This window comes from Pelodiscus sinensis, chromosome 22 (genome assembly GCF_049634645.1).
Source record: "Pelodiscus sinensis isolate JC-2024 chromosome 22, ASM4963464v1, whole genome shotgun sequence".
In the NCBI taxonomy this organism is placed as follows: Eukaryota; Metazoa; Chordata; order Testudines; family Trionychidae; genus Pelodiscus; species Pelodiscus sinensis.
Window position 1 is genome coordinate 6,173,988 of NC_134732.1, and position 12,471 is coordinate 6,186,458.

A 12,471-nucleotide genomic window follows, 5' to 3' on the forward strand; every position below is an offset into this window, starting at 1 on the left:
GTCTGTAACCTTAGCACAGTTAGCCTTGATCCTGACCAAGACCTAGCAGAGTAGAAATAAATAATATCAATCCTCATGTTCCCTGTACATTGCTGTCTGAGACGTGATTGGTGAAACAGGCAGCTAGGAAAGAAATATCAATTAAAAATATCAGGTTTTCCTCACTAGGGATCTCTCAGAAGAAGAGATTATTGCTTGGTCAAATGTGATTGCATTCAGTGTCACGTCTTGCTTCTTTTCCTGCCTTACTTTGTAAACATCCAGTCTTTGCCACCCTCCTGGCCTGGAAAACATTGCTTCCAGAGTTGGTGAAACATCAGCTGTGGGGCTTACAAAGAATCTCTGTCCTGTTCCACTAGAAATGAATGTCCCTGGCATAATCAGATTTGATGGTTGGATCTGGGTAAAGTCTTTCATGCTTTGCCAGTACGTTCTGGCCAACCAAGGCTCTTGCCAGATTTTGCAGAATGACAGACAAGAGCAGTGCTGAGGAGTTCTTTATTTTAGAATGTGATAGAATTGCCCAAAAGCAGCTGATGTTTGAATGGACAGGAACTAAAGGGCTGTGTCTACATTAGCAAGATTTTGCACAAAAGTGGCCGTTTTTGCGCAAAATCATGCCTCCTGTTTACACTGGCCGTGAGTATTTGCGCAAGAACACTGACGTTGTAATGTACAAAATCAGTGCTTCTTGTGCAAATACTCTGATGCTCCTGCTCAGGGATAAGTCCTCTTGCGCAAGTGTTCTTGCGCAGGAGGCCAGTGTAGACAGGTAACATCAATTTCTTGCACAAGAAAGCCCAATGGCTAAAATGGCCATCGGAGCTTTCTTGCGCAAGAGAGCGTCTACACTGGCACGGATGCTTTTGCGCAAAGGCACATGCTCTCTTGCACAAATACTTTTAATGGAAAAACTCTTCCGTTAAAAGTATTTGTGCAAAATCATGCCAGTGTAGACGCAGCCAAGATGTTAAGTATCAAGTAAATGACTAATCGTGTACTCAGTACAATTTGTATCGAGTACACGATTAATCGATAAGGGGCTGCTGCGGCTCTGCAGTTTAAATGTAGTAGGAGCCGGGTGAGGAGGCAGCCCGGCTCCTATTATATTTAAACTTCAGAACTGCAGCGGGAGTAGGTCCGGGATCCAGTGCGAGATGGGACTGTTTCAATCCCAGCTCATGCCAGGTCCAGACCGCTGCGGCACTGCCTTTTAAATGTAGTGAGAGCTGAGTACAGTGAAAACTCTTACTACATTTAAAAGGTAGAGCCGCAGCATTGCTGCACCTCTGCCTCCCGTACCCTCCACCCTTGCACCGCAGAGCCGGTGCTGGGGGGAACCAGCTCTTATGCCGTCTCTTCCCAGCACCAGCACCTGCTTCCCCTGACTACTTGCTGCCTCAGATATAGAGGCAGCAAGGGGGGGGAGAAATGTGAGGAGCTGATTCAACTACAAATCCCTAACGGGAACAGTGCTAAAGGAGAAATTTGGGGCTGAAAAGCATGGGGAAAAGAAAGCATGGATGTATTTGTTATGGCTTAGAGTACGTAGTATTGTCCTGACCATTGTGAAATATAGGATCCATTCTACTCTTTCTGATTCTGAGTCCGTAGAGTTCCATTGACTGAATGGCGTTATGTCTCATTCACACACTGCAGGGATGAGTCTCAGGAAGACCTGACCAGAACATGACCCAAGTGTGGTATAAAAACTGTGGCCCTGATTCTCAGATGTTCAGATCACACAAAGCTCCATCTGAAGTCAACAGGGTTGAAGGTTCTGAAAATTGAGTCCTGCGTTTTTTCCCTTCAGTCAAGCAGGCAGCATTAGTTTGGGCACTGACTAGCATGTTGATTCTGATGGGTACCCCTGCTCCATCTACTAAGTTTGGAAAGAGATAGGAAAGATCAGCCTCTTGAGATTCACTCAAATGCGAGAATATTTATGTGTTGAGCTTTGGAGGCATATTGAAATTCAGAACCACGAGGTTGGAAACTTTCCAGTATTTATTCCCGCCATAAAAGGACATCTTTAAATGTTTCAGAACAATTTGCCAATGGCAAGAACACATTCCCTTAAAAAGCAAAATGCAGTTGTAAAACCACGTTTCCTCCCTCATTTTTCAAGGCTCACGTCATTGGTTGAACACCTGATCCTCTCTTGGCTCACATAAGTAATGCCATTCAGCCAGCATTATCGACAGGTAATGAAGGGCAGAGCACACTGACTCATTGGGACAGGACCTGGAGAAGGGACACACACACACATACACACCACATTGCTGCTTGCTAATCATCTGGGCAGTCTCCATTTAATTCAGACATCTCTGTCTCTCTATTCTGTCCCTCCCTTGGGTTTTGCAGACTCCGAGCAGACAGATTTATTGGGGTCTTAAACATAATCAGGAACAAATTAGCCTCTGTAAGAATCACACACTGGCCTGCATCACAGTTATTCGAAGGCTGCTTCCTCTCCATGTGAATATGAATTAAGTCATCTGATTGGAGCAGGTCTTGAGTATTCTTTTATCCCAAACACATGATGTTATCAGAGGCCCATTACATTTATCATCGCATTAGGAGGGAACATTTGGAACCAGTACAGGAGAACATTGGTTATATAAATTCTGTGCTTACTCCAGGGCCTATAGTGAAAAATCAGTCTGTGCATGAGGAAGGAGGGGAATTGTGTCTTATTCTGTAGGTTTAGGATGACATGTGGATGGAGACTGTTTCTGTCAGCAGGGCTGCCCCTACATGGTTTGTGTGCATGTGTGAGTACTGGAGGGGTGTGATCATTGATGTGTGTGCATTTGCATGTACACGTGTTTGTCAAAAGTCAGCGTCTCAGTCAGTGTGTGTCAGTATACAAGCTTGTCACAGTGTGCCTGTGCCAGCCATGTGTCTGTCTACAAGGGCAAGTCATTTTTTAAAAATGTGGCGGCCTTTTGTTCTTTGCGCTTTTCAAGGAAACCAAGCTCTGTATAAAAGAACATAAGACGTTTCCTCCAAATAATAAGTGGTGTTTTACTTTTGGTCATTTACCATCATCTTTCCATACCTGCAAAAACAATGAGGAGTCCTGTGGCATCTTAAAACCTAAGGGTGTGTCTACAATGCACCGTTATTTTGAGATAACTAGCGTTATTTTGAGATGACAATGCAAGAGTCTACACAGCCATTCTTTTCTTTTGAAATAACTTCAAAATAATGGCTGTCTTATTCTGAAATCTGTAAACCTCATTTCACAAGGAATAACGCCTATTCGGAAATAGCTATTTCAAAATAAGGCCTGTGCAGACGCTCCTCTTCCAGTATTTTGAAATAGCCCCTTGCCAGGGCCATTCTAAGTTATTCCTCCCTAGTGCCTCCTCGGTTTCTAAATCAAGATAACACGTCTACCTTAGGGAAGCCTGCCTCAGACTAATTTTGAGGCTTTCTCGTAATGTAGATGTGCTATTTCTAAATAAGCTATTTGGCTGTGTCTAGACTGGCCACTTTTTCCGGAAAAGCAGTTGCTTTTCCGGAAAAACTTGCCAGCTGTCTACACTGGCCGCTTGAATTTCCGGAAAAGCACTGACGATCTCATGTAAGATCGTCAGTGATTTTCCGGAAATACTATGCTGCTCCCGTTCGGGCAAAAGTCTTTTTCCGAAAGACTTTTGCGCAAAAGGGCCAGTGTAGACAGCACAGTACTGTTTTCCACAAAAAAGCCCCGATCACGAAAATGGCGATCGGGGCTTTTTTGTGGAAAAACGCGTCTAGATTGGCCACAGACGCTTTTCCGGAAAAAGTGCTTTTCCGGAAAAGTGTCCTGCCAATCTAGACGCGCTTTTCCGAAAATGCTTTTAACGGAAAACTTTTCCGTTAATAGCATTTCCAGAAAATCATGCCAGTGTAGACGTAGCCTTTCAGAATAACTGTTCTGGAATAGCTTATTTCAAAATAGCCATGTAGTGTAGATGTCCCCTAACAGATTTATTTGGGCATAAGCTTTCGTGAGTAAAACCCACTTTGTCAGATGCATTGGAGTAGAGTTTGCCATTGCATTTTCACAACGTATCTGAAAAAGTGGGATTTACCCATGAAAGTTTATGCCCAAATAAACCTGTTAGTCTTTAAAGTGCCACAGGACTCCTTGTTGTTTTTGCAGATACCAACTAACACAGCGACCCCTCTGAGACTTGTTTCCATGCCTGAATAGCTCTTGGAGATTTCTGATCTGGGATGTTGTTTTCTGACGACTGTATGCAACTTTAGCCACTTGACACCAGAGTTGCCCAGACATTTCTGAGAGATGTCTAAAAGCCTTACTGCATTTGTGCAGGAAAGATAAGTAGGAAAAGAGACAAAAAGATGAAATAGCGGAGTTCCTCTTTAGGTGAGTCCAAGGTCCATTCCAGGTTGACCACAACTGTCATGACTGTTTTCTTTTTGTTACCACTCTTTTGACTAGGCTTGATATTAAGGGAGTAAAATCTTACATTTGGGTGTAGAGGGAGGGAGGGGGAGAGATAGTTATTAAATAATGGAATTATAATAAACTGATTTATTCTGACTCATGCAATGGTACTTCACTGTGTAAACTATGAGGAAAACCAAATAGGGGGTTTAGCATTTTGGAAATGACTCAGAATTCAGTAACCATTGAGTTCTCTGAGATCTATCATCAGAAAGTCTGGCTCTACCAACACGAGTCTCATCAAGAGTCACTTCCACCATTCCAACCAGCAGCTCATGCCAATTTCTATCAGTTTTTGCAGTAACTTCTTTACCCGACAAAAATGCAACCGCATGCTGGGACTAGTGTGGCAATGATAATGCGAGACAAACTTAGGATCCTCATAGGTTACAGATTTAAAAGCAAGGACGTCAGCGACTGAAAGTCTTGACTGGTCTGAGGTCTGTTTAAAAGAAGTGGGTTGGTCACATTTCTGTTCCTACAGGGTGAACATCGCAGATGCAACCTCAAAAATTTGGCACTAGTGGGCGGTCTTTGTTGGCGTTCTCATTAGAGAAGCCACAGAAGAAATGAATAAAGAGATTTAAGTCCCCTTGTGATGGGGTGTCTGCCCTGCACTGGCCCTTTTAGGGTTAAAACTGAGCCCTGGCAGAGGGCTGGAGCAGGGGAGCTGTGGAGCCAGCAGCTGTGGCCAGTATGAGCTGATTAGGGCCCAGCTGAGGGCTGTATAAATAAAGGCTTCTGGAAGCCTGGAGATAGACATCCTATTGCTCTGGCTGGAGAGCAGCAGGGACCTGGCTGCTAGGGAAGATGAATACTTCCTGAGACAGAGCAGTGGGGGGAAGAGGCAGGCAGAGCTGGGGAGCTCTGGCTGGACCTCATTCCCTGGCTGCAGGGCCTGAGACAAGGTCTGAAAATACTAGGGCTGTAGGTAGAGCCTGGCTGGGGAAAGGCAGGCAGAGCTGGGGAAGCTCTGGCCAGGCAAACTCCCAGGCTGCAGGGTCTGAAGCAAGACCTGTGTGTAGAAAGGCTGCCAAGAAGCAGCCAGGATAGCAAAGGCAGCAGGTCCACACCCCCTCGCTAATGATGAGTGGCCATTTCAGACTGTAGTTTGCCCCTGAGGTAAGGAGCTAGATAAAGACTGGCAGTGGGTCACTGAGGCAAGGAGGGCATAGAGTGTTGGGTGTTCACAGAGGGGGAGGACCCCAGAATGCAGACACACAGGGAGACACCAGCCAAAAGGGGGCACTCTAGCACCAAGAAGCTAATTCCCACAGTGACCAGCAGGAGGCGCCCCAGCAGTGAGTCAAGCTGTGTTACACCCCAGTTGCTTCTGATCCTTGCAGGTCAAGTGAAAGTCACATTCGTTGGGACAGTATATGAGTGTGGCAAGTTTACCCTCCCACTGCCCACACTGGCTACGTCTAGACTGGCATGATTTTCCGAAAATGCTTTTAACGGAAAACTTTTCCGTTAAAAGCATTTTCAGAAAAGTGCGTCTAAATTGGCAGGACGCTTTTCCTCAAAAGCACTTTTTGCGGAAAAGCGTCCGTGGCCAGTCTAGACGCGCTTTTCTGCAAAAAAGCCCCAATTGCCATTTTCGCGATTGGGGCTTTTTTGCCGAAAATAAATCTCTGCTGTCTACACTGGCCCTTTTGCACAAAAGTCTTTCAGAAAATGACTTTTGCCCAAACGGGAGCAGCATAGTATTTCCGCAAAAGCACTGACAATCTTACATGAGATCGTCAGTGCTTTTGTGGAAATTCAAGCGGCCAGTGTAGACAGCTGGCAAGTTTTTCCGCAAAAGCAGATGATTTTGTGGAAAAACTTGCCAGTTTAGACACAGCCATCGGGTCTGAATAAACAGATACATTTGGCCTTTTGGTTTCTCTCTAGGCTGCTCTATTTGGCAGCTTTGACTGTCACTGAATTTAGTTGTTGTCCTTTTGCAAGTGTCATTTAAGAACAAAAAAAGGAAACATTGTAGACCCAATTCTCTGTTGGCTTAACTCCATCAAAGTCCAGGGAGTTCTGCCAGCTAAGAATTTGGCCACATAAGAGCATTTTCTATCTCAGCATAGTGCTTTAGTGAGGTTCTTTTAAAATGGAGACAGGTAAAATTGGTCAGGGAAGACATGGACTAAGATGTATGGTAAGAACTTGTATATTGGAAAAAAGCTGCATTCCTTATGTGTTCTACTTTTGTAAAGTCCTCTCCTCTTGCACTGCTAAATGACCACTGCTATTGCCGTACATGGACCTGTATTGAAGAGGACATTACCACTTCCTGTGCCCGGCCAGTTGCAATCCAACCAGCTGGGGATACAAACGACTGTAGAATGTTCATATAATGACTCCTCTTTGATTTCTCACTACAGACGAGCCCAGCAGATGCTACTTCCATGATGGTGATGGGGTCTGTGAGGAGTTTGAGCAAATGACCAGCATCAAAGACTGTGGTGTTTATACCCCCAAAGGCTTCATAGACCAGTGGGCTTCCAATGTGTCAGTCTCTCATCATAGTGACCAGGCATGCCCAGGCTGGGTGGTCATTGGTCAGCCAGCAGCAACTCAGGTAAGGAAGATGAAAACCTTCTTCATGTGCCGTTAAGCTAAGCCCAATAATGCAAATCTTCCATTTTTAGCTCCACTGGAATTAATGTGCCGCTTGGATAAGGAAAGCATCCGATGCGAACTAGTTCTTGTACGAGCCTGCCAAGAGGCAACGAGCTCCAAATTCTGCCTCTAGTGCCCAGGGAAGAACTGGTTTCTCTGCTGCAATTTCATGTCTAATAGAGGAAGAATCATATTCAGTATCATGTTCTTCAGAGGAAGAACTTTGCAAGAGGCAATTATAAGACAACCTGACCCCAAGGGAGATTTGCTCCCCCATTAGTTAAAGTTACGTAGTGCTCCAAAGCTTGAGGCTTATTCATATCTATTGTTTATAAGGCTGGATATTCCTGTTATGAATTGATAATGAATCCTTTTGTCTGTTGGCTTTGATGTGATCTTGTTGCATTGAGTTCCGCAGGCTAATTGCGCACTGTATGAAGAATACTTTCTTCTGAAAGTTTTGAATTTGTCACTTTTCAGTATTGTTGAATGTCCCCTTGTTCTTGTGTTCTGAGAGAGAGAGAACAGACGGGATTGATCAGCCTGGTCTGCACCAACCATTACTTTGTGTCATTAGTTGTCTCTTCTTTGAAGTAAACAGTCCCAGCTACCTGCTTCCCTGGGAAAATTAACCGTGGTGATCTAGAATGGGTCATGGGAGAGCAGTGTAGAGGAAAGTTAAGTGTCACACGTACAGCAAAAGATTTAGCTGTGAATTATATGTTCTAATCACTTACAAAGGGCCTGGAAGGGAGAGCAGCTTTCTCCAAACCACATGGTTCAGTTTACAATCTAAATGCATCCATAACCTGTTAGGATAAAGTCCACTCTACACACACAAACTGCCATTAGTGTTTGGCTAGTCCCTTGGTAGTGTGTCACCTTTACTAGCAGCATATGATTGTGTGTGGTTGCCTTGTGGGTACCTGTTTAATACGTTTTGGGGTGTGTTTATTTTTAAATTTTATAGTGTACAATGACATTGTTCCACCTCCCTCTCTGTTCTCTGTGCACTGCAACTTTTCAAGGTGCATTGTCTATTATGCCTCAGCTGCTGCTCTGGGTGCATGTCCCCCAGGCTGTCGACCTCAGATGAGGCGCTATGTTACAGCAGATCATAGTGTACTGATGCACATACGGGTTAGGCAGTGAGGTAGGTAACACAGGGTCATGCTGTGGAAAAAACCCTGCTGTGTGCTCACAAGTCAAGCATGTCTGTTGTACCCAGCTAAGCCGAGGTTGTCACAGCCTCATTACAAAAATGTACATACGGGACACTGCCATCACACAGGCTCAATGCATGTTAACATGTCTCCGCCTAGTGGCTGGCAACAATTCCCATATGAGCTGACACTCCAATATAAAGGATAGGGCCTTGTGCTTTTGCTTCTTAAGGGCCCAAGCGGTATCCCCATTAACAACCACGGAGTCCGTACGTTATGTGGCTGTGTTTCTGCTGGGCTAACACATTCAGCTCATAGACAGTCTGAAGTTACAGACAGATGTCTAGAAAGTCATTATTTTCCACATGACCAAGGCAGCTTCATAGTTTGCAGAACAGCTCATTACATACCACACTGGAACATTTAGACCAGGCGGTATGCCATCAACATCTTAACAAGAAGCCCTGACAGGGTGAAAATTAACCTAGGACCCCCCTCTAATCACTGCATGTGACAATCAGTGGAGCGCTAACTCCCCCGGCTTCATTATCTGCCCAAAACATCCAGGCTTGTGACTTTTTTTTCCCCCTGAGATTACTGGTGGAAGGGATGCTTTTCCCCATCAGAATATTATTCAGAATTGAATGTGTTTGTGTGAACATATTTCTGTGTGTGCACCCATCTGTGTATTTTTGGTTACAGTTTTCCAGGGTATTACAATCTTTTGCTTTAAAATAAGAGGCTTTTCCCCTGAAAGGAGTGTGGCATGTTATAATACACAACATACATAGGCTCGGTGTTTGCTAGCTGTCCATGCTTTCAGTAATTAAAATGGCACGATCAAGAGACTTTAGAAACATTTTAAGTGCTTTCTCTTTAAAGCCAGGGCATTTCCCCCACATCGTTGGATATTTGAAACTATTTTCTCTGCACAACCGTATTTCTGTCAGAGGTTACTCACATTTTCAGTCACTGTCATGCTATTCATAAGTTTGAGGCTCGGTGCCTTTGCTTGATATTGTAGAATGGCGTCTCAGTGTTGGTCCGATCACATTTGCACAAGCTACTTGTCCCTATATGGTATTTTTGGATTTCTAAGTTGTCATCCTCTGAGGATGTTGCGTGCAGGTATCTGTTACTGATGGACAAGGAGCTTTGGGGTAACCACCGTACTTTTTGGCAACTCTTTCTCTTATAAATCTTTCAGTAGGTTTTAAAGGCTCGTTTCTCTTCCATAAATGCTTTGTGATTTACAGTCAGGGAACACGCCCTGTGCATGTGATGTTTCCTTGAACTTTTCTTGTATTGGAGGTTGCGGTAATTCTTCACAGGATGCGGGTGAGAGCCGCCTCCACTAGTGTAAGTCAGTGAAACACCCCAGTGTCGGTGGAACTAAATCGACATACTGCAGCTGAAGAGAGAACCCATGTCTATATTAGCCTTGTCTCTTAAAATTCCTTATTGCTGTCACCATAGGTGACTCTCTAGTGGGAGTGCTAGGGTGGCCATTGTACTAGAGAGAATGACCAGAATGTTTTCCATACTGGGAGCTCCCACTTCTATTCTAGCTGGCAGCTAGCCAGGACCTATTTTAGCAATATGGGATGGTAGGATGAATGCATCTCCTTGGCCCTCACGAGAGGAGCCCCTGACATAGCGGTTAACATGCCTGCTCTCCCAGTCAGCACTAGCATCTCCACACTGTTAGTGAAGCTGCCCCAGAGGAGAGTTTTAAGGAGGAAGTCTGCTGTGGACTTGAGAGGGTGAATGGGAGGCCGCGTGGCTTTCCATTGGGATTGGAGGAGGCAGGTTTGGCTAGAAGGCTACATGTTCTGTCAGCATTCTCATTGTGCATTATTTTCTGACAGCACCATTAGCAATGGAGGGGGGAGGCTTTGTTTGTTTGTGTTTAGAGCAGGTGGTACCAAACCGCAATCTTGTGTTCAGAGGGGGCTGTTTTGTTTCTGTTGTTGGGGTTGAGAACAAGCATTCAGTGCAGAATTGCCTTTGCTCGGATCCTTTATGGGAAGGCCACAAAAAACGCTAACAGACTCGTTTCAGGAAGGGTTGTTTACCTTGGAGATCTCCTGAAGGGAAATCCACTTTTTTATGAGCAAAAAGCAGATGGAGCGCTCGCGTGTGTGGAGTGACCACAGGAGGCCTGCGAGGCCATTTCGCCTCACCTCTGTTTGGCATCGCTCCCACTCGTGCATGGCAAACTCTTTTGTGGTTTAATTCCCCTTGAGCCGTTAAGTGGTTTTAATAAAGGAATAAAAAGAGGATCTTTGGAGAGCTCACTATTACACTTACAGTGAGCCTTGGTTGTTGTTATCCTACTTCTATCAACATGGCGTGCAGGACCGAGAAGCTGATGTTTGCATTGGCGACCTATGGAGCCAGCCCCTAAATAGCTTAGCAGGCCTTGATTGCATTTCCTCCCAATTGTGCAGAAGCTGATTACAGCAAGTTACCACTTACGCTTGCCGCTGGTACCTCTGTTGTCCCCAGGATAGAAAAGAAATATTGCTCAGCTGCAACTAATTTAAAGGGGATTTTTTTTTAATTGAGCCTGCTAGACACAGAGAGATGCTGTGGTTCTTTCTGGCCATGTCTGCCACCAAGAGTGAGAGGGGAACGGCCCCAGGGCCTGAAGATTCAAAAGGGCCCAGAGCTCCCAGCCACCTTTGCTACTGTGGCCACCTTTTAAATTGCTGCTGGAGCCGTGCACAGGCAGCACTGACGGGGGAATGGGACGCCGGGGTCTAGGCAGCCCTGAGGACACCACCCTTTTGCCCGAGTCCCTGCCCCTTCCATGAGCATGGCGCCAGCCCTCCCAGGGTGAACAAGGCTGTCGTCTCTCTGGGTTCTGGCTCTTCAGTTTCCAGACTGACTGGTATACCCCATGCCAGCTAGGGTCCCCATGCAGGGACTCGCATTTGAGTAAAGAGCCATGGCAGGGGATTGTTCTGTTGTTAACTCTCAGCCCCCTCGCTGAGCTCTTGCACTTGGACACACCCATGCACATTAGCAATAAGCACATTGCTCTACTTGCTGCAAAAGGATTTCAAGAATTTCAGACCTGCTGATGCTCTGTGCAGTCAGAGGAGAGAGAACCCCTTGTATCAAAATGGAGAACTGTTGGGGAGGGGAATAGAGCCAATCAGTTAACGATGTGCACGAGGCTGAAAAGTCTACTTTCAGGTTTCTTCCTCGCAGTTTTATTAAATATAACTCAGAAGAGAATTCCCAGAGGATCTGGTGATGCCAAGAAACATCATAATCCTGGCTGGGGGTGGGGAAAAGAGGAAATCTTCCACTTCCTTTGAGGTGACCTTTTTGAGAAAAGGGAAGGTGTCTGTCTCTTGGCTCGGCAAGTGGCTCCCTTTGAACTTCCCCATTGGAAGCCAAGTGCCCCTGCTCTTCGGTGGTGACATTTCTGTTGTGGTTGGATTGAGAAACTATCCCCAGTTTTAATAAGATAATTTGCTCTGCAAATGTCTTGGCTATTCATAGACCATCCAGCTTTGAACTGCTGGCCTCTAGGTTGACAGCAGAATCCCCCTAAGGGTACATCTACACTAGAATAAAAGACCTACGGTGCAGCTGTGGTAACTCAGGCTCACAAGGCATGGGCTGTAAAGCTAAAAGTATGTGTAGATGTTTGGGCTCACACTGAAGCCTGGATTCTGGGATCCTCCCCCAACTCCAGGCTCCCAAAGAACCCGAACACCAAGATGGCAATTTTACAGCCCAAGCCAGCTGATCTGGACCAGCTGCAGGTGTTTCATTTCTGCATAGCTGTATCCTAAGGGGAGCCATGAATGGTGGAACCATGAGTGAGCAGAGGCTCGTACGGGATAACGAAGGTTTGTAGGTTTCTCTTACAAGCCTCTGCTCAGGTAGAGAGACTTCTAGAACTGAGCCTCCCAAATGCCTGAGTTGGGTTCAGATAAGTCTTCCAATCCAGAATGTTTCTCCAGACATTGGCCTAGAGTCTACCCACCAGCCACAACACTTTCCCACCAGCCACAACCCGTTCTCACCAGCCATGCACCTGCGTCCAAGCCAAGAAGGGAGTCATGCAGGAACTGCTACAGCGGCAACATGCCACCCAAGCTTCCAGCACTCCATGGGAAACCTCACTTGGCAATTTCTCACACCTTTGAGTCTGCCAAGGAGCTGGCTTCCTGCTACTATGTAAAACTAGGCGGGAAGTCTCAAAAGATTGGT

The 12,471-nt window shown here is 45.6% G+C and overlaps 1 protein-coding gene across 3 annotated transcripts in view; it reads left to right on the forward strand.

The window, feature by feature from the left end:
- Nucleotides 1-12,471, forward strand: part of PAPPA (pappalysin 1) — a 242,284-nt gene that overhangs the window by 136,434 nt on the left and 93,379 nt on the right. For all 3 annotated transcript variants that reach the window (XM_075905988.1, XM_075905990.1, XM_075905989.1), the window contains one exon: nucleotides 6,841-7,037. In XM_075905988.1, the coding sequence (XP_075762103.1) occupies nucleotides 6,841-7,037 (197 nt within the window). The remainder of the gene's footprint in view (nucleotides 1-6,840; nucleotides 7,038-12,471) is intronic.